This window comes from Sander vitreus, chromosome 1, assembly GCF_031162955.1.
Source record: "Sander vitreus isolate 19-12246 chromosome 1, sanVit1, whole genome shotgun sequence".
Taxonomy (NCBI): domain Eukaryota; kingdom Metazoa; phylum Chordata; class Actinopteri; order Perciformes; family Percidae; genus Sander; species Sander vitreus.
Genome location: NC_135855.1, coordinates 10609656 through 10634972, shown reverse-complemented (window position 1 = coordinate 10634972; position 25317 = coordinate 10609656). Strand labels below are relative to the sequence as shown.

The following is a 25317-nucleotide window of genomic DNA, read 5'->3' as shown; positions in this document are numbered from 1 at the left end:
TTGTGTCATATTTTTTCCTTCCAGAGAATAATATAAAGTTTTGTTTTTTATATTTAGTGATAGTTTGTTTAGTTAAAACCATTTCGAGAATGCAAGGAGTCCATTGTTAGCTTCATCAATGAGGGTTTTAAAATGTTTTGGTATCAGGTCTGTAGAATGACCCAAAAGTGCAGAGTGTGGAGGCGAGGCGGCAGTGAGCAGGTTAAGAAGGTTTATTTAAATGAAAATTAATTTAATTAATTAATTTAAATTTTTTTAACAGGTTATTGTTTGTTATTTCATTTGTTGTATTGCCATGGAATGCTATTACCAATAAATATTTTATCATGTTGGTGGTATGAAAGCATGTAATTAAGATTACGATAATATTGCTATTTCTATATCTAGAAACCAAGAGACAAGGTCATATCTTAAAAGCAATCCACATCCGACTTGACAGACCATCATGAGGAAGATACACAGGGAAGCATCATTCAAAGTACAGTTGATGCCCTATCACAGGTAATCTTATGTACAAAATATATTATCAATACAGTCATTGCAAGAACTGTATCTGTATTGGTAATTGTTCTACATTTCTTTCAGTGCAATTATTTATACAGGATATGTGTTTCTCTGAATGACAAAATAATAAACAAATAAGAAAAGTGCAAAATAAGCGATAAAGTGAAATAAAGGAGGGAATAATTAAATAAAAAAAGGAAGCAAAAGTACAGTAAAAATGCATAAAGAAACAAGGATTTACATTATTAACTAAGGCTTACACTAACACCCTAAAGAAGTTACACAATTAATAGAAAGGAAATTTTAGAAAAAGGAGGGCTAATAAGTGCTTAAATAAGGAAAAAAAGGATTGAAACAAGGTAGTAATTGGTAAAAATGACGAGCGAACACATAACACTATTTCATAATTATCTATTTACATAAGATCAATGTTTACTGTTTTGAAAAGATAGGCTCTTCCTGCTTTCAAAATCCATAAAAATAGAAATTCCTTTACTTACAACAGATTCATATTCCTGATATTCTAACCTATCAAAAGACATCAGATATAAGACCTTATGGAAGCTATTACTGATTCTTTTTTTTTGTGAGGGATACGGCTAAGGTTTAAGAGATTAACGTTGGAAGGAGTGATAAAATGGTAATAACATCAATTGGAAAATGGAATTGCCCATTACTCATCTTCTAGTCTTTATTATCTACTTCCAAAATCAATTAAGCATTGCGTTAGTTAGTTCATGCAGGACACAGAAGTCATATGCCCACTATTTGAATTATCATTCCCACCAGTCACAACCAGTTACAACCATTTTCACATCAGGCGGTCCATTTAAATGCCTCCCTATTCCTCACTGCTTCCTGCTACTCCAATGCTGCCTCACACCGCTGCTGCTGGCAAAACTTGCCTCCATCGCCCCAGCCTCCACCTTCTTGGTTTACAGCCCAGTCTCATGGCAGTTCGTGAAATGGTTATGTTATTGAATCTATTGATTCGTTAACAGGACACGATTATGTCGTTTTTTTCGTGTGGTGATTCCATCCATCCATCCATCTTCGTCTGCTTATCCGATATCGGGTCGCGGGGGTAGCAGCTCCAGCAGGGGACCCCAAACTTCCCTTTCCCGAGCCACATTAACCAGCTCCGACTGGGGGATCCCGAGGCGTTCCCAGGCCAGGTTGGAGATATAATCCCTCCACCTAGTCCTGGGTCTTCTCCGAGGCAGGCACTCCACAGGTGGTGCCTGTGGGAGGAACCAGATGGAGTGCCTGCCCTCCATCTGGGCCTGGCTCCAGACGGGGGCCCCTGGCTTCCTCCGGGCAGGGTCACTCCATCTCTTCCTCGGTCACTCACAGGGTTTTGTGTGGTGATTACGAATTTTAATTTAGTGTATTTAAATGGGAAGCATATTTCGCGATCACAGCACAACAACGGTAGGGAGTAGTATGAAAAGCAGAAAATCCGCATAGGGAGGTTGGTCGGGGTGGTGGATGGCTCAAACAATACAGGACTTTCAACCCGTAGAGCGGGGATCGCGTCTGGCGTGTTGCAGTTCTTTTCCGCGTTATTCTCTTCCTAACCACAATCGTCCCGTTGTTTTTGGCGTGTCCTGCGTGTGACGGTTCCTTTCCCAGTATCTTCTTTTCCTAACCTCAACCGTCCCGTTGTTGTGGCGTTTCATGTCCCTGTTGTTGTGTACAGAGACCGCGGATCATGTCCCTGCGTCCGGGGATCCGGGGGATCGCGTCCCCATGTGGCGGTCCGTCCCGTTGTTGGCCCCGCCGTATGGCGTTGAATTTCCCCGTTGTGGCTGCATGTAGCCGTCCATCCTGTTGTTGTCGCCGGCGTGTGGCGTTTATTTTCCCCGTTGTGGCGTTTAATTTCCCTGTTGTTACGTCCCCCAGAGCAGCCCAGTGTCATGGCAGTTTGTGAAATGGTACTGTTCGAAAATCGTGACCTGTACACGAAATAAACGAGAAAATCATGACCTGTACACAAATCAATAAATCAAAATAACGTGACTATTCAACGAACTGGCGTGAGACCGGGTTGTGGTTTAGAGTGTCATTATAACTTAGGTCTAAAATTGTTTTAATGTCTTGGATTGGGCCCACTCTTTTGTACAGGGAGTTTCAGCAGCATGCTCCCTGTTTCAGCTTAGCATGCTGCTTGGCTGATCCAGGGAGCATCATTAGAACAGATCCTTCATCGCCAATTATAACTATATTTCCATTTGTTGCATGGTTTAATCTTTGACTTGAGTGTTCCTGAATGAACATACAGCTTATTGTTTTTCTGACTCTCAGCTCAAGGAACTGTGGAAAAGAAGTGACACAGAAGTGATTGTGTCTGTGGTCCCCTCTCAAATAACAGGGAACAGCATACTTATTCACCACAGTGACCTACGGACACTTAGACACCACTACAGGCTTACAGGCAAGGTATGTTGTCCTAATTATCCTAAAAAAACTAAGAAAAAGACGAAAAAGCTAAATTAAATTTGTACAAAAAACAACAATCTAATACCCATGTTATGCTGCCACCACATGAAGACCACAGTGGTTGTTGAGTCCTTGAAATGATTCATGATTTTTAGAGGTGTGATTAAGTGCATCCACAGGTAAATATGGACTCAAAAGGCATGCAATTTGCACACTTGCAAACAAGTACACGAGAAAACCAGTTTGACAATTATAATATCAGCTGCATGTGTGGTTGTAATTGTCATAAATGTAAATTAATGTATTGTCTGTCTACATGTCAAATATCTCTTAAGATTATCCAGTGTCTCTTCCATCACACTGCCAATGACCTCAATTTGGGGAGTACAATTTATATTCTCCATCATTATATAGCTGGTGTGATCCTCTTTGGGAAGAGAGAAGTGGTCAGAAGGAACAGTTTATCTAGGGTAAACAGTCTTTTTGTCGTGTAGACCTACAGATGTTTGATTGTTTCAATGTTAGCTGATAAAACATGTTTGTGTGACTGTGTGTACAATATGAAAAAGCAGATTTTTTGACAATTTTTGTTTTTACAAAATTTCAAATAAATTAATAAAAACATTTAAAAAAGTTGTTAATTTTTGGATGTGGTACAGGCCAACTTTGACAACTATGAAGCAATTGTGTCTTTTGTGAATGTACACAATGTACACTGAAAGTTTCTGGTTAGTAGTGACTCCATTTGTATTTATTATGATTTTTTTTTTTATGAGGTTGGGAATCATTTGTGAATAATATTTTATGTGTTTCCTGTGTTTTCAGTACATCAGTACAGCAACAAGCAGCGTGTATTTGGTTGATCCAGCACGCAGCTCCATAGAGCTGACAGACTCCAACCATGCTACAAAAAGATCGACGTACTTATGCAATTGGAGCTTTTCATCCTAACTAGATTTATTACAGTCCTATTTATGTCTATTTATGTCACAATATTAGCCATGGTAGTAAAAATAACATTAGTATAGAAGCAATGGTCCATAAAAGCAAGGGAAATAAATGTGTAACATTACATATAAAATAAAGTCCCCTGAAATAAAAGTAAAACATATGTATTTAAGCTATTGAACTATATTGACTAATTTATATCTTTATATGTATTGCCTCATTTATTCATTTGAGGATGTATTTCATAGCCATATTTATGCCTGTATAATTTGAAATAGTAGTAGCAAAAGTCAGGTGGCACAACCAGAAGGAATGTCACTTCTGGATTAAATAAACATGTTAACTTCAATTATTTAATTGTATATTTTTTTTACAAATATTCATTAAATGTACATTAATAGTTACTATATACATTAAATACGTTTTAAAGATTATATTTAAAATATATCTCTTTCAATGATTTTAGATGCCACTATCTGTCATGATTGTGATGTTCTGTTTCCTGTTTTATTTTGAAGTCTGTCTTGTCTCCCTTGTCCTATGTAGTTTACTTCCTGTCTTTTGTTTTCCCGCCTGTTTGATTGTTCTGCCCTGATTTGTTTCACCTGTTGTGTCACCTGTTTCTTGTTAGTCCTTGTTAACCTGTGTATTTAGTCTCTGTGTTGTCTTTGTCTTGTGTGGGAGTATTATGTTTCTGTTACTGTACAGTCTGTTTGTGGTGTAGTCTTGTGTTTGTGTTTGTGTTTGTGTTTGTGTTTGTGTTTGTGTCTGGAGTCTACCTTTCGTCTCTGAGTTCCAGTTTTTGAGATCCTGTTCTGTTTGTTCTGTAATTAGTTTTTGCCTGTTGCTTTCTGGACACTTTTGGTATGTACTTAATTTTTGTTTATTAAATCATCTAAACTGCATTTGGGCCCAAGCCATTCCTGACAAACCGTGACATTATCAAGCAAAGAGAAAGCTGCACGCTACAGGAAGTGCATTAAAAATGATCCAACTGCAATAGAAAGATATCTTGCAAAAAGGAAAGAAAGGTAATAAGCCACAATTTTTGTGTAGTTGATAATTTTGTACAGCAATCAGTCAGACTTTTCAGATTTTCAAATTAGAATATGCCAGTTAACCTTAGTGTTTGATGTTTTTATAGTTATCAAAAGAGGAAGAGAGAGGGGAAAAATTGTGAAGCCCCCAATCAGCCAGCGATCCAGAGCACAACAGAATAAAGTGAGGAAACAATGGAAGGAAGATCAGAGAAGGCACAGGGAAAGGGAAAGAGCTATGGAGGAAACCTTAAATTGCACACCAGAGTCGCTGGAGAGGATGAAATGGTCTTACATGTTGATTTTGCAGAAAACTTTGGCTGCAAACTGAGCAGAGAAGTGCAGGCTTTTCACTTTGGTGGGAACAGAAGGCGGGCTACTGTCCACTCCTGTGTTGCCCACACCTCTGCTGGTGTGCAGTCCTATGCCAGTATCTCTGGGTGCCTCCGGCATGATGAGAGAGCTGTGTGGGCCCACCTTGAGCCTGCGATAAAAGATGTGCTGGGCAGTCGGAACCCACGTCCTACTACTCTCCATGTGATGAGCGACGGACCTGTCAATCAGTACTGTAACAAAAATAACTTACCACCATCCCCTTCCTTTTCAGGATTCAATCAGGTCACTTGGAACTTCTCAGAGGTCTCACGGGAAAGGCGCACCAGATGGGGTTGGGGGGTGCTGTTAAAAGGATTGCTGCCTCTTCTGTCAACAGGGGAGCAGACATCCAAACCCCTGAGGAGCTTTACAGCTTTTTAATGGAGAGACCGGCATCAAGTGAAGTTCTTCTGGGTGTGTGAGGAGGACATCAGAAGATTTGACAAAGCTGTTCCTGACGTCATACCTCTTGTAAAGGGAACTTTGGGAATACACCAGGTGATCTCATTAGAACCAGCTGGCCCCACATCTGTGAGTGCCATAACACCACCATGGACAGCTTTCCAACAAGTAGTGCCGAGGCAAGTGTCCAGGATCCAGATCTCATTGGAAAGTTCATTTTGGTGAAATATGAGGAGCGGCCATTTGTGGGGCAGGTTCTTCAGGTGGTTGGTGAGGAGATTGAGTTCAGCTGCATGCAGCAGTTGGGCAATAAAAATGTGTTTACTTGGCCCCATCCTGCAGATGTGATATATTACTACCTAACTGATGTTCTCCACGTGATATCAGAACCAGAGCCTCTTAATTCACGGCAGACACAGCTTACCCATGCAGCCTGGGCCAGCTTCAGCAGACACACCTAAAAATAAGAAATGACAGTGAAAAAACACCGGGCGCATAGAGACAGCGTAGCGTAGATAAGTGCCTTATCCGGCGCCTGGCCATTTATACCGGACGCATTTCTTTGCGCCGGTCACAAAGCGATTGCTGTTAAACATTTCAGAATGTCTTGTTAAGAAAAGCTTTATTGTTATGATTATCCATGTTTATCTTGTAAGTTATATTGCAATCCTGTTACTATTTGAGGGGATTAATGTTTTTTTTTTTTTTTAAACCAAACTAAAACATGACTGTCGTTCAACTACAGTACAATTTAATTAATCAATTCTATTCACTGTAGCCTATTCAGTTTCTACCGAATATGAAGTGTCATTTTTGTCAAGTAATGTTGCCCAAACAATGTTGTTTCTGATCAGTTTAATAAGGTTTTATGGACTGATAACCAGTTTTTAATCTTTACCAATTGTACTTTAATAGACTTAACAAGACACCTGTGATTTTCTTATTCTGTATTGTAATAAAAATGCAATTATTAATATTTCTTGTCATTATGAATCTTGTCAGGCGGTGCAACTGCATCGTTAGGTGGTACAACCAGGTAAAATACTACTTTAAACCAAGAAATAGTAGAACATATGTGGTTAGAAAACGTGATGTACAAATACAGTATTGCCACCCATAGATAAGAATAATCAAGTCTTACCTCCTGAATTTCTCTTCAAAGTGCACCAGATTGAGGCAAATAGACTAAATGTTCTTACAGGGGAGCATGCCCATGGACCCCCCTAGGGGGGCTTGTGCAGCTCTAGGTCTAGTGACGCCCCGGGGGCAGTGTTCCCGTTTTAAGTTTTACAAAGACAAAAAATTACCTTTTTTGGAGGTATTTAGGCTTCTGAGCCAAAAATGTCCCCAAATTTTGTCTCAGAAATCTGGTCACCTTAGCTTACCCTGATTACTTCACTGCCGCCGGCGACTTTAATCAGGCAAGTCTCAAATCTGTGTTACCGAAGTTCCATGAACATGTGAAATGTGCAACAATACACTAGATAAACTGTACACAAACATTAAGAACTGTTACAGAGCAGTACCCCTCCCCCACATTAGCAACTCTGATCACCTAGCTCTCATGCTCACTCCTTCATACAGACCTAGAGTGAAACAAAACAAACCAACTGTAGGAGAAGTCAGACTGTGGCCTCAGGAGGCAATACCAGCGCTGCAAGACTGCTCTGAGAGCACACAGTGGGAGATATTTAGGGAGGCAACAATGAAAGATGGCATAATACACTGTATGGGCAGAAGCTTAACAGCCACTTCATGGATAATAAAGACTCACAGCGTCTGTGGCAAGGTTTTAACACAATCACAGACTATGACCCCTCCCCCCCACAGGCCAGTCATAAGGACCCCACACTTCCTGACAGACTTAATGACTTTTATGCACACTTTGAGGTGAATAGCAGCAACAAGGCACAGGTACCCTCATCAGCCAACGAATATGTGTTTTTATTCTGTTTATTTCCTTGTTTTATACTGACACAAGCTTGGGGAACAATATTTCATTTTTTTTTGTATGTATGGAAGTACACAAAGTAATCTTGAAATCATGGGCGCCATATTGGATACAATCGTCAGATGACTCTACAGTGTAACCCTATGGGACGAATATGCTATCTTGAAATAAATCGCTTATTTTCACCATAAACAGGCATATACATGTTATCAACGTTTGTCAATATGTAAAAGGCCCTTATGAAAATATTCCTGTGTATATTTACCTTCTATAACGTAAATGGGCCTATAAAAAATGCCCATTGTAGTGAGTGACCACCAGTGTTGGGTGTTACAAAGTAACGTGTTACAGTAACATAACTACTTTTTCGGGTAAAAAAGTAGTGTAACACGCTACTACTGAAAATTTGGTAACGAAACGTAGTTCCTTTTTCAATTCGGCGCAGAAGGCAGCGACACTGCCTTCTGCGCGCTCACAAGCTCCACATGGGACGTGACAGAGGTTGGTAGCAGAGTAATCATGGCAAGCGAGAAGCAGCAAGAGGCTGCATGTGTCTACGACAATGCACGGACCATCGTGGCTGCACGACCGGTACAAGTCGATACAGACATTACATAGTATATACACTCAAGTTACAACAACTTCTTCATTCATCAATAAATGGCCACCACGCCACAGCCACACCATTGGACAAAAACTTTTAATAACTTTTCATCGATCCATCGACCCAATTTGAAGTTTATCGGATGAAATCTCTAGGAGGAGTTCGTCAAAGTAGAGCACCTTGACTTTTAGGCCTACTTCCTGTTGCCACTAGGGGGTGCTATGACTTTGAGTAAATATCTGTCTCTAGATGTCCTCAGGGTTGGACTCTTATGAATCCTGAAATTTTTTGAGCTGACTGGGCAACGTACACTTGAGTTACACCCATTTCCTGTTTCGTTGGCGAAACGCACAAAATGTCCGCCCTGCCACGGCCAGGCCCTATGACGAAAAGTTTTTCTTTTAATAACTTTTCATCCCTAAGGTCTTAGATGGCACAGACCAAATTGAAAGTCGATCGGATGAAATCTCTAGGAGGAGTTCGTTAAAGTACGACATGTGGAAATGGCCAAAATCGCACTAATTTCGAACTTTCAATTCAAAATGGCGGACTTCCTGTTGCGTTAAGGGTATGGCTCCGATGAGCTTTTTTCTACGTCTTGACATGCTACATATGTGTACCACGTTTCGTTAGTCTACGTTAAACGTACTGCAGGGGCAAAAATAAATTAATTTTGTAGGGGGCGCTAGCGAGGCATTTTTGTCCGCCTATTCCCAAAATCCGTAAAATACGTAAATTTTCACCAGACTTGATCCGACCACCAATTTTGGTGAGTTTTTGAGTATGTTAAGCCCCTCAAAAAGGCGATTAATTTGCAGAAAAAAATAATTCCTTCAGTTTCAATAGGGCCTTCGCCGCTGTCAGCACTCGGGCCCTAATAAAGACACCTGGACTCGGTCGAGAACAAAAGCCATATGACTATGGCAAGATCACAAGCATTTAGGTACATGGAGTGTGCTCTTTTCACCTTCAGCTCCCATACTTTTCGCCTTTTTGGTTCACAGGGGGGCTTGTGAAATCTTTTTCCGCTTCCCTGTCTTTCATTGCAGCCAAATGCGCAACAATTGGGAATTTGTTCAGTGATTTATGTCATTTTTTTAATTTATTACATGTTTCCACTATTCCCTGTACTATGTCAATGGGAATCAGATGAATGTTGGTATCCAACATGGAGTCCACGAAACACGTGACCACCTCGGAACCAATCGCATAACGGGATAGCTCAGAACATTCGATTCCCTAGTTGGCTAAACTCTCTCTAATATATGGCTCTGATTTATATAGTCCTCTACTGCTACTCTCAGGAATGTTAGAGCAACAGCAGTCAAATTGTTTTAGCCCATTCAACAAGCAAAAACGAATGAATGAATGCTTTATAAATGGTATAGCTACACTCTACTTCACATATTTGAACATACAAAGATATATAAAAAAAATAATAAGAAATAATAAATAAAATATAAACGTAAATTAAAGTAAGTAACACCCAAGTGCATCCTTGGGATTTTCTTTAGGCTTCTCAAACAAACAGCAAAGGAGATCAGTGCTTGATTAGTGTGGCCTGACCTTCTTCTTTACTGATTGGGTAATTAGAGTTCAAATTTATTGGCTGTGAAAACCACAGGGCGGAGTTGATTATCAAAATGCCACCTTGTGTCTAAGAGAGGTTACACACCAACCAGATGGCCGACCGTCGGCAGAAAAGGCAGTCGGACTGATCAGTCGGGTCCCCGAGGTCCAAAAAAATGCCTCAAAACACACTGAGGCGACGCCGACTTGAGCGTACGCTCTGCGCGTGCGCGAAACGTAATACGTCTCCATAGCAGCAGGCGGCGCTTCTCTGTATTGTTTCCCAAAAATGAAAACCGGCAGCTGATAGGACGAACGCGTCACGTGGGTCTTTTTTCTCCGGAAATTCACAGCCAGACTGTCATGGCGGCTTGTTCAGAATAGGATCTCATATTGTACTAAAATAGTTCACCGAAACGTGATTCTGAAAAGATTTTAAGCGAGAAATAGGCCATGCAGTTTCTGAATCTGTCTTCATTTCAGATCAACAAAGGTCAGTTTAAAAGATTTTTCCTCAGATTTTGAGCGGCTCATCCACTCGCCATTTCCGGGTGATCCCCATCTGCCCTGTCTCCGACTGAGCATGTCAGGTCGGCCCAAATGAAGGCTGACGGCTCCTCCGACGGACGACGGCACGGTACACACCGAACAGACTCGAGTCACCGACCTCGTCAGACTGTCCGACGGACGATAATCGGCTCTGTGTGTCAGCGCCCTAATGAGCACCTGGTGGTGTTTATTAGATGCCAGGTGGTGCTCAGAACAGCGTTAAGAATTGTGAAGAATTGTGAACCTACAGCTAGCTCGTCTTAAGCGCAGTTGGAAAGGTTTTTGAAAAGTGGACTGGATTAAAACCCTGATGCTGTTCTTTTTCAGATTTATAAGATGCTAAATTCTAATCTGTTAGAGGCTTTTCGTTTGTTCTGTGGTGAAGCCTTTATTTTTATGCACATATAGTGTAAGAAAAACAACCTTGTTTGTATTTTATATTCATTATTTAGCCAATTATTATTTGTTTAGATTGTCGCCCCGTTTGTTTTTTCGCATGTGTTGCGAGCAGCCTTAGTTTGTCTAAAATGTCTTTTTACTGATAATAACCTCCTTCCGTGACGGAATTTCTGTTTGTGTTTTGGCCTGTGTGTTGTTATCAACTGCCAAGTTTGACAGCCAGGTCGGGTTGCCAGATATACCTGTAAAAAGGTAAACCCAGCCTAACGTTAGTAACGTTACAGCCATGATAGGGCTCCAGACTAACTTTTTTACTATGAGCATTGTAGCCCCTAACTAACAATTGTTAGGGACACAGGCAGAAAATTTAGGGGCGCACAACTTAAATCGACCTGCAACACAAGTTGTCACATTTCCCCCATGTTAATTGTTTTACTGATAAATGCTTTGGTAATACAGAAACTACAATGTGCTGTTTTATTTTAGTTCACAGTCACATTTGAATTGAATGGTGCTTAACAAATGCACATTCAGAAATGTAAACAAAGTATTATTATTGTAAAAAATGCAAATAAATCAGTGAATGCACTACAGCACTGCCGAGGTCTATCAACACAGCTCCGCCGACCGGAAGTGCACGCAAGCCAGGTTGAGACGTAAACATAGTGAGGGAAAGAGAGGAGGGCTAATGGTAGGCTAAGGCCAACTCCTTATCGGCTATTACTACGCAGCATTTTCTTCGCCAATGTACGGCTCAATAAGCCTGGTTGACACCGGACCCTTCTCAGTTGTAACTGAGAGTGGGTCTGAGCAAGCTTCATTCACCACCCATTTCCAAAGGGGCGTCACCAACAGACGCAGCTCAAATGCCTCTGGGCGCAATTGGATAGTCCTTCAACCAATCGGAGCGATGAAGGAGATGACGTATGCAGAGCGATGGAAAAACATCTCAACCAGCAAGCATGTTGCAGAGCCCATTCACAGAAATTCTCTGGTTGTGATTTCGAGGAAGATGTAGCAATGGCGTCTGACGACTTTTGCCCTTTTTGTAAACAAAATATGATAGTAGGTGGTGTCCACCGCCACTCCACCAACATTTTTGCAAAATTTGGAAAACCTCATAGCATCTCAGACCAGAGAGATGGGGACTCGAGTCTGAGACTTGGACTCGAGTCGCACTTAAGTCGCACAAACAGCTGACTTCAGACTTGACTTGCGACTCGACCCAAAAAGACTTCAGACTCGAGCTTCGAGACTCGTCAACATGTTTTCATGCAATTATTGCTTTTTAAATCTAAATTTATTCATGTATTTCTATTTTCTTTTATTGGCGCATATACGTTGGGGAAATGTATGACGAGCCTCATGTCCCCCTGCCCTTTGCCATAATGTGCAACGTAACGCATGCGTTATGCCTTATGTGCGCGCACTCACACAAAAAAAAAATACATTGACGATGGCGACACAAAGTCCTCCCGGAGTTGTGCCTTTTGTCATTAGTTTTGCTTTCAATAACTTTGTAAACAGTGGCAGTAAGCGAACAGCTACATGCAAAGTAGCAAGATAAATGATGCCGGATCAACAACGTCGAACTTCATCAGGCATCTCAAAACGCACCCAAATAGGTCAGTCACTCACACGCTAATGTGAAAGAGACGTTACATTTAGCATATATCGTCACAGGTAACAAGCTAACCATCGCAAAGTGTTGTGCTAATGCTGGGAACAGGCACATTGTATCTTTTTAGCTAGTAGTTGCTGAGGCTCAGACATCCATGGCGCACAGGAGGCGGGACGCACAAATCCATCTCCCCAGGAACAAACACTGTGTTGGGTGGGCAAACTCATGTGATGCGTAATTGATCCCATGGATGATTTGTAGGCTATTAAGTGAACAAGGTGTACTCTGTCCACCAAACACTGGGCCGTCTTGACTGTTTGTTTGTTTTAATTCTGCACATCTGTTACTGTAGGCTAGTCCTATTTACTATTTCATTATTTCATCCATGCGTGGCGCAGCGGATCCGTGCGCACTGTCACCTGCCGTGGAGACGCTGGCCTCACTTTGAGTCGGATCTCCCTCGCGCTGGACTCAGTTTCACTGAGCCTACTAACACTTAGAAAATAAATGGTATTACATCAGTGAGTTCAAACTGCTTATTGTGCGTAATTTGGACTGACACTGAGATGCATGTTGTTCTGTAACTGGTGTGGCGCTGCCACTATTCTCTTGATTTCCATTACGATATTCGACATTTTTTTGAGTGAAATAGACATTACATTTAGCATATATCACCACAGGTAACATTGAACTCCGAGCATTCATATCCAACATGAGGAGGAGAGGAACAGGAGAGGTCAGGGTGTTGACCTGCTATGGGAGGAGAAGTGGAAAAGATTTGTGAGAGATAAATGTCTTTTGTTTTTCCCAGATTAGAATATAAAAGTTTGTTAGGTCTTGTGTTGGGCTGCTGCCCCGGTCCACAGCAGGACATTGGCTTAGCTTCATGTCGGTTCTCCTGCCTGCTTCTCCACACTGAGGGCGTGCCGACCGCCATCTACTGTAACTGTATCCAAACTATCCCATTAAAACCAGATTTAGGCCAGCATGCCTTTGTAAGGGAGTAGTGAATACCATGCTGGTATTTGGCATCGGAGTGTGGTTTTAAACTTCTTAATTTTTTAAAAACATTTTTACTTTCTGCTAATTGTAGGTTGTCAGTCCTTACATCAGTGGCCTGATACACTACCTAGATGGCAGGTTCCAGAATCTAAATATCATGGGGCCTTCAGCGTTTTGGGACCACAGGCAAGGTGAGGATCAGAACATCTCCCACCTTCAGACCCTGGGAAGGAGACCTTGCTACTCCAGGAGTGGCAGTCCTTCAAGGAGAACATGTGTGGAGGAGGGGCATTCAAGGTGGGTGAATGATACTGAGACATTGCACCGTGATGCTCAACATAAACATCTCATTTCATGCATTCATTTATCTTTTTATCAGAATTTGTCACTGTTCTGCAGCAGGATCAAATGTTTTGATAGCCACAAATCTACCTAATGCTTATCACTACGCTCAACCTAATACGCTTACCTTTATGCCTACCTGTCCTATCGTGAATAAACCCAACTCACTTTATAATTACCAATTATAAAAAGAGAAATCCAAGCAAATCCTAGTGCTCAGTACTCAAATTTATTTATATTTGATCTTTACAAAAGTCTTTAAAACTATTCAATTCAACCTGCAGACACACTCATTTAAATAAAGTACATTAACATATCTTTAAAATGATTTCCCTAGAACAAGAACCGACATGAAATCATGACGCTGCTAGCCAGTGAATGTGACGAATGGGGGCAGGTATACTCGTTGGCAGCATTTGCTCGTCATTCCGGGGTCAAGTGTCAACTGAGAGAGACGTCTCCACAATGAACAGGGTAAGGACATGGGGCAGGACAGTATGACTGAAGTTGTCCAAATGCATGTCATACCATTATGACACTTATATGATAAACTACATCTTCCTAACGAAAAGAAGAGTACAAACTGCGTGGTCGAAATGCACCTTTTAATTTTCATTCATTTAGCTAATTGTACTTACCGTTATTTCAGGCCAAATCAGACCTTGGGAACAGGCTGCGAGGGGAGCAGCTGGCTGCCTGCCTGAGAGTGGCAGTCCATTAACGGCTCGAGCACTGAGACATTCAAATACAATAGGACATTAGAACCTGAACACAGGAAAATAAAATGTCCACATTCAGGGTGTAAAGTTCTCAAAAGGTATAACCCCTGATCTCACATGCAAAATGTGTTACGTATATATGTTCTATATGTTATGTTCATCAGCTATGTGTGATATGTGCCATGTTGCAGGGGTGTAAACTAAGTAACTAACTACATTTACAAGTACTTAAGTATAATTTTGAGGTACTTTCCTTGAGTATTTTCATTTTATGTAGCTATATTTTTTGACTCTACATTTATTTAATAAATTGAGTTACTAGTTACTTTACAGATTTTAATTAATACAAAATATTACCAACAAATAGGATATATTATAAAGCAATTTGAATTTACCAGCTCCAACAATACAAATCATACATGCATTAATCTATAAAATTATAGATTATAATCCAATAATATTAAATACATTATTCTATACAAGTATATTTTATTCAAATACTTATAAACTTTTGAGTAACATTTTGAATGCTGGACTGTCACTTGTAACATAGTATTTCTACTCTGTGGTATTACCACTTTTACTAAAGTAAATGATCTAAGTACTTCTTCCAGCACTGATTATGTGTGATTCTTTAGAGATCTAGCCTCCCAATTTTGCTCTCAAAGTGCACCAGATTGATGTGTTTAACTTTAAAATGTACATTTTCTTCCGGGGGACCATTCCCCTAGAGCAGGGGTTTCAAAGTCAGCTTCCCTAATGGCCACACTAGAAAATGAGAATCACATCAAGGGCCAGACATAGTTTATTGCTTTTATGTCATGGGAAAAGTCAATCTTCTAGTCATATCTTTGACTGTATTATTGCATGTCTCATATAGGCTTCTTCCTTACAGTTTGGTCGACAAAAATGTCAAAGAAAATGCCAAAACGTGTGGAAAAAGCATAAAAAATGTCGAAAGAAAACGTGAAAAGTGACAAAAAGTAGGTGGGCCAAAATGTATTGTGAACCTAGGTGCCAGATCAAAATTAGCAAAGGGGCCAGATTTGGTCCACAGGCCTTGAGTTTGACACGTGTGTCCTAGAGGGTCAGAGGTCCACCCCCCCAGTCTCACAAAAACCTGTGGGAAACACTGTTAAATACAGTATGTGTGTGTGTGTATATGTGTGTGTGTGTGTGTATATATATATATACACACACGCAAATTTAAAATATTAGGATTTACTTGTAAAATGTGCAGTGTTGAAATAAATAAATTATGGCTGTCATTTGCATTATTTTGATAGTTAACTCGCAATTAATCGCACGTTTATCTGTTCTAAATGTACTTAAAAAATAAAAAATGTTAAGTGTACAAAGCCCATCCATCCATATATATATATATATATCCGTATAAAGCTCCAGTGGTGTTTGAGACTGGACGTACTCCAGAGCAGTTCACATGGCCAGTACGTAGTACATGCAGATTACATTAGTCGAGAACCATCTGGAAGGGCTTTGGAAGTCAACCTGCCATTCAAAAGACCCTTTTCTTTCTGAGAATGTACTGTCCATGTGAATTGAGTTGCCATAGGAGTACGTCCAGTCTCAAACACCACTGGAGCATTAACAACTTGAAAGATATATATTTTAGAGTATTTTAAGTACATTTAAAACAGATAAATATGTAATTCATTTGCGTTTAATTGTGAGTTAACGTGGAAATCACATGATTAATCGGGATTAAATATTTCAATCAATTGAGCCCAGGCTGTCAATCGATTACAAAATGAAATCAAGTTAATCACAGTCATCATCGGCTGTGATTAAATCACGATTAATTGCAAATTTAAAATACTAGCATTTACTTAATATAAAATAAATGAATCAGTGAATCAACATTATTTAGGAGTTACTAAACACTATATTGACTGTAGTAAGGATAGGGATTTTTAGTTTTTTAGTTAGGTACTTGGAGGAATTGTGCAATGACAGATTCACATTTTTCTTTTGTTTACAGTAAATAAATAATTACAAATCTTAAAATCAAGTAACTTTCTTTGCCTTCATTTGATTCCCAATAAAGACACTGGTAAAATTTGCTTTCGATTGTTAATATGTACTTAAAAACTGTTCTGAAATGCAAAATAGAACTATAGAAATTCAGCGATTTTAAAAAAATAAATAAAAAAAATCGTTTGACAACCGTAGTTTTAACCAGAGCTACTATAAATGTCATATTACAGCTGACCATAAACCAGGTAATCCAGTGGACCATCATAACTCAGTTTGACAAACAGCACGTAAGACATTTGTATTTCTGTCAAAATGATCCAGTATCAGCAGCACAAGCTGAGTGTAGGTAGCTGACGCATACAGTAAGCGCACACACGGGTACCAAAAGTGTTAGGTGAGATGCATCTGCAAACAATAAGGAACAGGTGCACTCTTCTGCGTCTGTTGGTCTAGGCCACTTCCATCATGGAGGAGTCATTCAGCTACAGCTGTACCGTTTGACCATTTTAAAGTATTTCTGTTGTAGAAGAAACATTTATTTAAGCACAAATGGAGAGAAAAGTTCATTGTACAGTAGCTGTACTCTTTATTTCCCCCAGGTTTTCAGGGGTACAGAGAGAGCAACACAAAGTTTACAAATTAAATGAAACCGTATTCTTGCTCAGATTTTCTGCGACAACAACAGTGACCAAGTGCTAGTTTGTGTCTTTTAGCTCATAGCTTTAGCGGCAGACTGTTGTACATCTGCAGTGTTGGATTCCTCAAAGTGAAATACAGTTGCACTTTTACACCGTTTAACTATCAGCATTTTAACCGTGTTTAATCCAGCTACTAGCTAACGGTAGGCTAACATCAACGTTCCCTGCTGCCAAGTGTAACATTAGCGTTAACTAGCGTGACATGCAGCGGTGTTTCTGTTGCCTTTAACATCGGTTTCGGAGCACCAGAGAGCAGCACAGGCATTCAAGTGGCACCGAAATCCGCGTAGCTATTCTGTCCAGTAGATACCGGTCGTTTAGGCATCTGTGCCATATTAGCACCAGGTTTTAACATGTCGTTCACTTGAACAGAATATTGTGTTGCCTGTATCTTTTCATCCGTAAGGATCAACTATGTCCGCTTTGCGATATGTTTTCTCTCGTTTGGTGGGTGTGTCTATCGTTTATTGGCTGCGTCACAGGTGATAGCCAATCAGCAGAGACGTGTCTTTAAACCCATGGTAATAAAAAGGCAGAGCGCTTGCATACACAACAGGGTGTTCAAGGTACCCCCCATTTCAATGTTTTATTTATTTACTTATTTTTTATATACATACGTGTTGCTACGTTTTGTCGGGGCTGAACGTGGCCCAGGTGTCCGTCAACAGGAAGTCATAATGGCATTATTCAAGCAAATAAAGGCTGAACACTGAATCCACGTTTTCAAATAAAATACAAATCTTTATTAAGCAGACGTGAACACATTTGTTCTGGGCTGGTTAGATGGACTATAAGTTAATATGATAAGCAGGTGTGTTTAGGTCATGTTCACGTGATATTCTGAGGAGGAGAACCAGAGAGGATGGACTCTGCCTGGTGTTCACTAGGGCTGGGTATCCTTCAAAACATTTCGGTACCAGTACCAATACTGTGACTTTTATACCGCTTCCTGAACAATATACTTTTTTTCAATACCAATTTAATAAAACAAAAAGAAACGGCAACATTACAGCACAAACCTCATGTTCCAGCTCCGACTACGTGAGCCGTCTCTGTGTAACGTAGAGTTTTTCCAGTGCGTCTCTACGACGTGTAATGTTAGACAGCCAATCACATATATTATTAGATCTTGGTAGAAGCATGCTGCGTGCTGACTGGCTCACTGACTCTGAGATTTACTCCTTAGGTTTTGAAATAACTATTGAATGACGAGGCATTTTTCCATACCCAATACTTGAGAGGCAATTCGGTCGTTGTCTAAAAAGTATTGAATTAGTTACCCAGCCCAAGTGTTCACCTATTCATTCCAAATGCTTTGCTGTCCTTGTGTTAAAGAGATTACCTTCCATGAACTCCAGCAGGTAGAGAGGACTGTTAGAGAGGCATGTGGCACTGAGACAAAGTTTCCCGCTGCAGCTGGCAGCGGCACTGACACGTGAACACTAACACCTGCCGTTTATCACTTTCTCTATCCAACAACCACCGTGTTGTCATCTGGAAACTCGTAGTAGGGAACCTCCAGGTTGAGGGGAGCGGGGCCTTTCCTGATGCGGCCCGAGGCGTCGTAGTGCGAGCCGTGGCACGGGCAGTAGTAGCCTCCAAAGTCGCCGGCGTTGGCGATGGGCACACAGCCCAGATGTGTGCACACGCCCAGCACAATGACCCAGCTGGGGTTCTGCACGCGCTCCTTGTCGTGCTGCGGGTCCCGCAGCTCCGCCAGGTTGACGCCTGCTTCCGTGGCGATCTCCTTCTCTGTGCGGTGGCGCACGAACAGCGGCTTGCCTCTCCACTTGAAGGTCATGTTCTTGCCTTCGGGGATGTCGGTCAGCTTGATCTCGATCTTGGACAGGGCCAGGACGTCCGCCGACGCGCTCATGGAAGACACAAACTGAGAGACCACCGTCTTGGCGGCGTAGACACCCACCACGGTGGTGGCGCCCGTCACCAGGTAGGAGAAGGTCCTCCTCCCCTCGCTGCTGTCCTGGGACGACTTGCTGGGGTCCAGCACCTCGGGGCGCCTGTAGTCAGAGAAGTCCGGCACCCGCACGTCTGTGTGGGCATAACGCACCGCTGCACAGCCTGCACACACAAACACTGCCATTACAATATGTCCATATATCCATTACAATAATACTTCTATTAATAATCTAAGGGAATATTTTCTAGTTTCTTCTCTCTTCTGTGACAGTAAACTGAATAGCTTTGAGTTGTGGACAAAACAAGACATTTGAGGACGTCATCTTGGGCTTTGGGAAACACTGATGCACATTTTACCATTTTCTGACATTTTAGAGACCAAACAACTAATCCCTTCATCCAGAAAATACTCAAACTATTGTATCACTGAAACTGGGCGGAATACCAGTTTAAACCATATACCGGTATTAATTTCCCGAATGCTTAATAACAATGAACAATAACTTTTAATTTAAAAAAAAATTACTGTAGACTGTAGCATTATGCGATATAAGAAAAAAAGACATGTCGCGTTCTCCCTCTGTTTTAAAACAGGAGTAGACTACAGTAGATTTACGACCAACGGCAACAAGCAAGCGGGAAAGTCAAAGGCCAGAACAGGGAAATATTGCGAATTACATTATAAAAACCAAGCAGCGGCAGGTCTAACGTAAATTAAGCGAGACATTGCCAGCGAGGACGAGTCTGCACCAGCTACAGCCCCTCTCATTAATGCCACAAAACGCACCCTCCGGTTACAGAGGCTCGCCTTTCTCAACAGTCTGCGAGGTTCTAATTGGGATTACGGTGAAATCTATCCAGAGTGGGTCAAACTGGCCAGGATAGCCTGCGTAAAACCCGTCTCCAGTGTGCAAATGCAAAATAGGCCTATTTTAATTCAGATCGGCACAATGTCATGTGCACTGACTTAATTATTTTGGCCTCTCTGCCTGTAGCAGCCTACATTTCAATAAGAAACAGTATTAAAAAAAAAAAGAAATTAAATATCTACATCCCTTGATGATGATATTCTTTATATAGCGTGCCTATCAATTATTTTTATCGAAATAAACAGGGGAAATAGTTGACAGGAACTTTTCCCATTTGACTGGGAAAAGTTTATATATATATATATATATATATATATAAAATGAAACCTTACAGGTCACATTTTTTCTAGCGGAAATACTGACGGGACCGTGTTTACGCCGTACCACTCTCACTCATGGTAGTAACTTTAAAACACAACAATAACCCACAACTAAATCTTTAACAGGATAAAACACAATGGCACACAACAATCTGTGACATAAAATACATTTGAGAATAACGTGTGCCCAACAGAGGACCCATCTGCTGATAAGAGTTATTTTTTTTAAAAGCCGGTTGTGCTAACCTCACTCAGTCGCAGTAACGTTAAGACCCGTCACCTCAGGCATGCAGCGAAGCAACATTATGAACGCAATAACAATCTACCTACGGTCCCGCTACAGACCGTTGAGAAAGACGGGTTTGTACAGTTAAGATTAAAACGCTAGATTTAAGATGTCTTGCCTCGCCAAAATGCTTCTGCCAAATTACTATTCAAACACCGAATCAAGCTGACAGCAGAGCTACGTTCAGTCGCCCACTCTTCTATAACAAGACAATGTTACCTGTGATCAAGGTAGTGTTAATACAGCAATCTTAAAGGAAGCAGGGTTCAAGTTGTTGCTATGTGGATTTATTTAATTTAAATGGATTTGACTATTTTGCACAATAAAAATAGATTGTAGATTTCGTTTCATGTAGACAGCTGATCCACAGCCCAGAGTCACAACTGAACATGCTTTAAATCAAGGCTCAAGACCTTTCAGTTTGATGCTATTTCTTACACTGAAAATTGTATTCTTGTATTTCATACATGTCTTATTCTATTTTAGCTGTTTTTAAAATGTTTAATTGTTTTAATTGCTCTTTATTATTTTATGTAAAGCACTGTGAATAGCCTTGTTGCTAAAGTGTGCTAACGTTGTAGAAACAAAGCTGCCTTGACGTTACCTGGCCTGGCTAACAGCTAACGTTAGCGCCCAGTGTAATGTGCTCTGGTTACAGCCATGACCACAGTGTTAGGTAAAACACTGGACTGGTGAAATCATTATCCGCCTTTATCATTGCACTTACACAGTAACGTTAACGTCACCGATTACAAAACCATATGGGTGACATGGGGACACCGGCTAATGTGTCTTTAAAACGGCAAACGTTACAGGAACTGGATAAAGTCGATACGGGCAGGCTGTCCAGATTCCATAGTGCATGTTCTGACCCACGAATATGCCCACATTCCCAAACACACGGAATAAGAGCAATGTAATACGTTAACGTTACATACTTAAAGTTGACCTTAATTGTAGGCCGCTCTTTACCCACCTGGGCTAACATGATGCTAGCTAACAACCCTGGAAGAGCCTGCTGCTAATGTTAGCTAGCTAAGCTAACTAAGTTACGGCCAACTCACTGGCTGGCAATTAACTGTGATGAATGACATTGGTCATCACTTTGCAGCACACAAAGCGCATGGCATTTGACGTTACTTTCAATGCACACGGTAAACACAAAGTTGAATTAGCCAGCTAAGGCTAGCAGTCAATGACAGACTTACCATTGATGCTAACTGTCACAGCAGGCCCCGTCTTTGGGCTTTGACCGCTGAGCGATTCGCGGCACAGGAACTGTTTTTTCGGGGTCAACAAAATCTTCTCTCCTTTTACAACAACCCCAGGTACCAGTGCTTTCAGGGGACCAGCGACAGCAACAGCTGTAGCCTGCAGGTAAGGAGAAAAAGCCCCTGACCGGGCAGCGAGAGACATCATGTTTGCGGCGAACTGCTGCAACGACCTTAGCTTGACTGGGAAGGTAACGACTTGACGTCACGTAACCAAAGATCCTCCGGCTTTTTTTCTTCTTCTTCTTTTGGTTTTATGGCGGGTTGCAACCATTACTTATAAGGTGCATACCGCCACCTACTGTACCGGAGTATGTAGAATGAGATATTGTGCCTGGACTACTTTATATCATTAGCGTATAAAGAACTACTTAATTTATTAATCAGAAGAAAACAAAACAAACATAACATAACTCACTGAATTCTATGATATAATCCTACCTCCTTCAAATATTCCACAACCTCTTTCTGTGTGTCCTGTTGTTCCCAGATTGCACACAAGGTTCCATTCTCTTCCTGCCTCACCAATCTTTTGAGCTAATCTTATCCTCTCTTCCTTATAGTCTACTTTCCACAGTGCACGCGTTCCACATTCTCTGTAATTTTACATCCAGTGCATTCACCTGATAAACTTTTCCCTAGCAAAAACAACATTTTATTTAATCCTGTGTGGTCGAACCTTAGTCTAGTTAAAGCTGTCTCCTCCCTTCTGTTTCCTCTAAACACACCCTGTATAATAATGGTTTTATGCACACAATATAATATTTTCTTCCACTGTTATCCCTGTCCCATCTGTCCCTTTCTTCTTTATTTCTTTCTTGAGCATTGCCTTAGCTTATCCTTTACCAAAAGGTACATTTATTAAATCTCTCATCCCGGTTGCTTTTTTAGCTATTTTGTCTGCTCTTTCATTCCCTTTTATGCCTAAATGACCAGGTACCCAGCATAATCCTACTTCCACCCCTAACCTATGTAATCTAAATCAACTTTGGCGAATTTACAGCATTACTAACAGGGGTAGGGGAATTAAAACAAATATTTTCCAGCCTGTATTCCTCTGATTTAGCCTTCGTTACCCAACCAAAGCCATTGCCTTGGAATCTGCTGTATTCCTAACATTCCTGAATCGTCACAGGTGATGGCCAATCAGCAGAGACATGTCTGTAAAACTCATGGTAATTAAAAGGCAGAGTGCTCACAGCAGGGTGTTCAACGCACCCCTGTTTCAGTTTTAAACGTGTTGTTTTGTTGGGGCTGAATGTGGCCAAGGCAACAGGGCTGTAACCAGAGACATGATGAACAGGTGAAACACATTAGGGCGGGTCTGGACAATCACAAATTTTGTACAATGTGCACATAAATATAGAGCTTACATTTTCAGTTTATAAAAATAAATAATCAACTTAAATCATGTGGCAATGTTGTCTATAGTGTTACTCAGGAGATGAGAAGTCTTTTAAGCCTTTTTTTAAGTTTCATGTTCCATCATGTTCCACAAAATTACAATTACAATAAATCAAACTTAATTATTTGTTCTGTGACTAGAGCTTTTAACATACATTGCTGGGGGAAAACCTTTCCTGTTAATGTAATCTGTACAAGTAGTTCAAACTAATATCATTTATAGAATATGTAATGCAATCATATCTAAAATATATTGTAAAGCTTCATTGTTAAACACTTCACTTAAAGGACAATTCCGGCGCAAAACAAACCTAGGGGTTATTAACAGATGTGTACCCACTCTGTCGCTCTCTGGGACATGTTTTCATGTTAATCGAATGTGTTTGTAGCTCGAAAGACGCTAGCGCGGACCGCTGATTAGCTTACAATGCTAGTATTCGGGGCACAGGGAAAAAAAGGCTCAACATATCACCAAACTTCAACGGTAGCATAATGAGGGTCCCTAAATGTTAACTGAAGCATTGAGAACATTGTAAGTGTACAGACAGTTTATTGAATGAAGAGCTGCGGGAGCTCTGTGAAAGGGCTACGAGAGAGAGAAAGCTACCGGTAGTCCATGCCGCAACACAACCTCGTACTTCGGGAAACTGGTGGTGTACCTGCGGACATTGTGAAGCTATGGCCACCAAACAGGAGTGTCTGTGTTGCAACGAGTGGGACCTGTTGCATGGAGTGGGACCTGTTGCGTCGCGCCACCCAAGAGACGCAGTGTTTTGTACAGTCTGAAGATTTCCCCTCTCTGATAAACAACCCGGTCTCACGGGAGTTCCTGTAAATGTCTGTACTTGAAACTTTTTTCCATGTCCCAAAAATAAATTGGAGACCAGAGGGACCAGATGGACAGTTATTCACTGAGTAAGTACACTAGACAAGTTATTCAGAGTGCGATTATTTCAGATATATTGAGCAAATCGCTTTTGATTTTAGTTTGCATCGCCAGCTGTAAGTCATGACTGGTTTTCAAGACGGCGGCCGCATGTAAACATGAACGCGAGTGTCTTTATAATGTATCTTTATAATGTATCTCTGTACACTTAGAAAGTTCTCAATGCCTCGGTTAACCTTTAGAGACCCTCATTATGCTACCGTTGAAGTGTGGTGATAGTTTGAACCTTTTTAGTGGTATAAATAGCGATTTGTTTTTACTTTCCCTGTGCCCCGAATACTAGCGTTGTAAGCTAATCAGCATCCGCGCTAGCTTCTTTTAAGTTACAAACACATTCGATTAGCATGAAAACATGTCCCAGAGAACAACAGAGTGGGTACACATCTGTTAATAACCCCTAGGTTCGTTTTGCATCAGAATTGTCCTTTAAATTATGTATATGAATTTCTTAAAATTTTTATTGAATTGCAATTCTGCTTCCTTTAATTCAATCAATATACTAAACATTGAGCACACTTACTGAATGAATCCATAATATAGCCATTATCCTTTTATGTTATTGTGTTTGTATGTCATGTACAAACACAGAAGAATTACCGGGTTGCCATAGATCCAAGAAGAGGGAGCCAACTTGTAGGGCTCTGCACTGCCAGTAAACCATAATTTCTCGAAATATCGCGCCTTTTCTTGTGGTCCAAGTCCTTCCCTATATGCCTTTTCATCTCAGATGCATTTTGATGAGCTTTTCTGTTGTTTAGACATAACGTATTAAACAGAGTCCCTGCATGGTCCTTAAAAAGTCTTACGTTAGCGTACATACCAGATGACGTTGAGAAGTTGCAGTGAGGAATATTTTAGGAGCACCATTTTCGGCAGTGCAAAGAGGTAGTGGCCAACACTAACTTTAGCTGTGTTAGCTATTTGCTTGAGCCGGGAACATGGCTAAAAGAGCTCTACAGCGAACAGATGTGCTGGGCGAGCTGTCAGTCGGTTGAAGCTAACAGAAGCTAGCTAACAGTAAGCTGACAGCTTACCAGGTGTCTCAAAGCTACTAAGTGATCGGCGGAGACAGGGAGTACATGTACTTGAAAGAGTCCGGTAGTCATGGCAGACAAAGGTCCAGTCGGGAGTTTGGATGGAGAGTCCACTG

General features: G+C 40.9%; 2 protein-coding genes across 2 annotated transcripts in view; one reads left to right on the top strand and one right to left on the bottom strand.

The window, feature by feature from the left end:
- Positions 1–25317, top strand: part of LOC144525936 (interferon-induced protein 44-like) — a 241223-nt gene that overhangs the window by 37183 nt on the left and 178723 nt on the right. The gene's annotated exons all lie outside the window — the stretch shown is intronic.
- uqcrfs1 (ubiquinol-cytochrome c reductase, Rieske iron-sulfur polypeptide 1) lies at positions 17871–22039 on the bottom strand. Its single transcript, XM_078262937.1, has 2 exons — positions 21755–22039; positions 17871–19233 (listed from the first exon to the last, which is right to left on the bottom strand). Exons 1-2 carry the CDS (start codon positions 21963–21965, stop codon positions 18623–18625), a joined length of 822 nt encoding a protein of 273 aa, XP_078119063.1. The 5' UTR covers positions 21966–22039; the 3' UTR covers positions 17871–18622.

What these genes read in the sequence shown, in the direction of transcription:
- uqcrfs1 (XM_078262937.1), bottom strand. Translation starts at nt 21,965, where the DNA reads ATGATGTCTCTCGCTGCCCGGTCAGGGGCTTTTTCTCCTTACCTGCAG. An exon ending in TGTGACAGTTAGCATCAATG is followed by an intron (nt 19,234 to 21,754) that starts GTAAGTCTGTCA and finishes TTGTGTGTGCAG; the next exon opens with GCTGTGCAGCGGTGCGTTAT.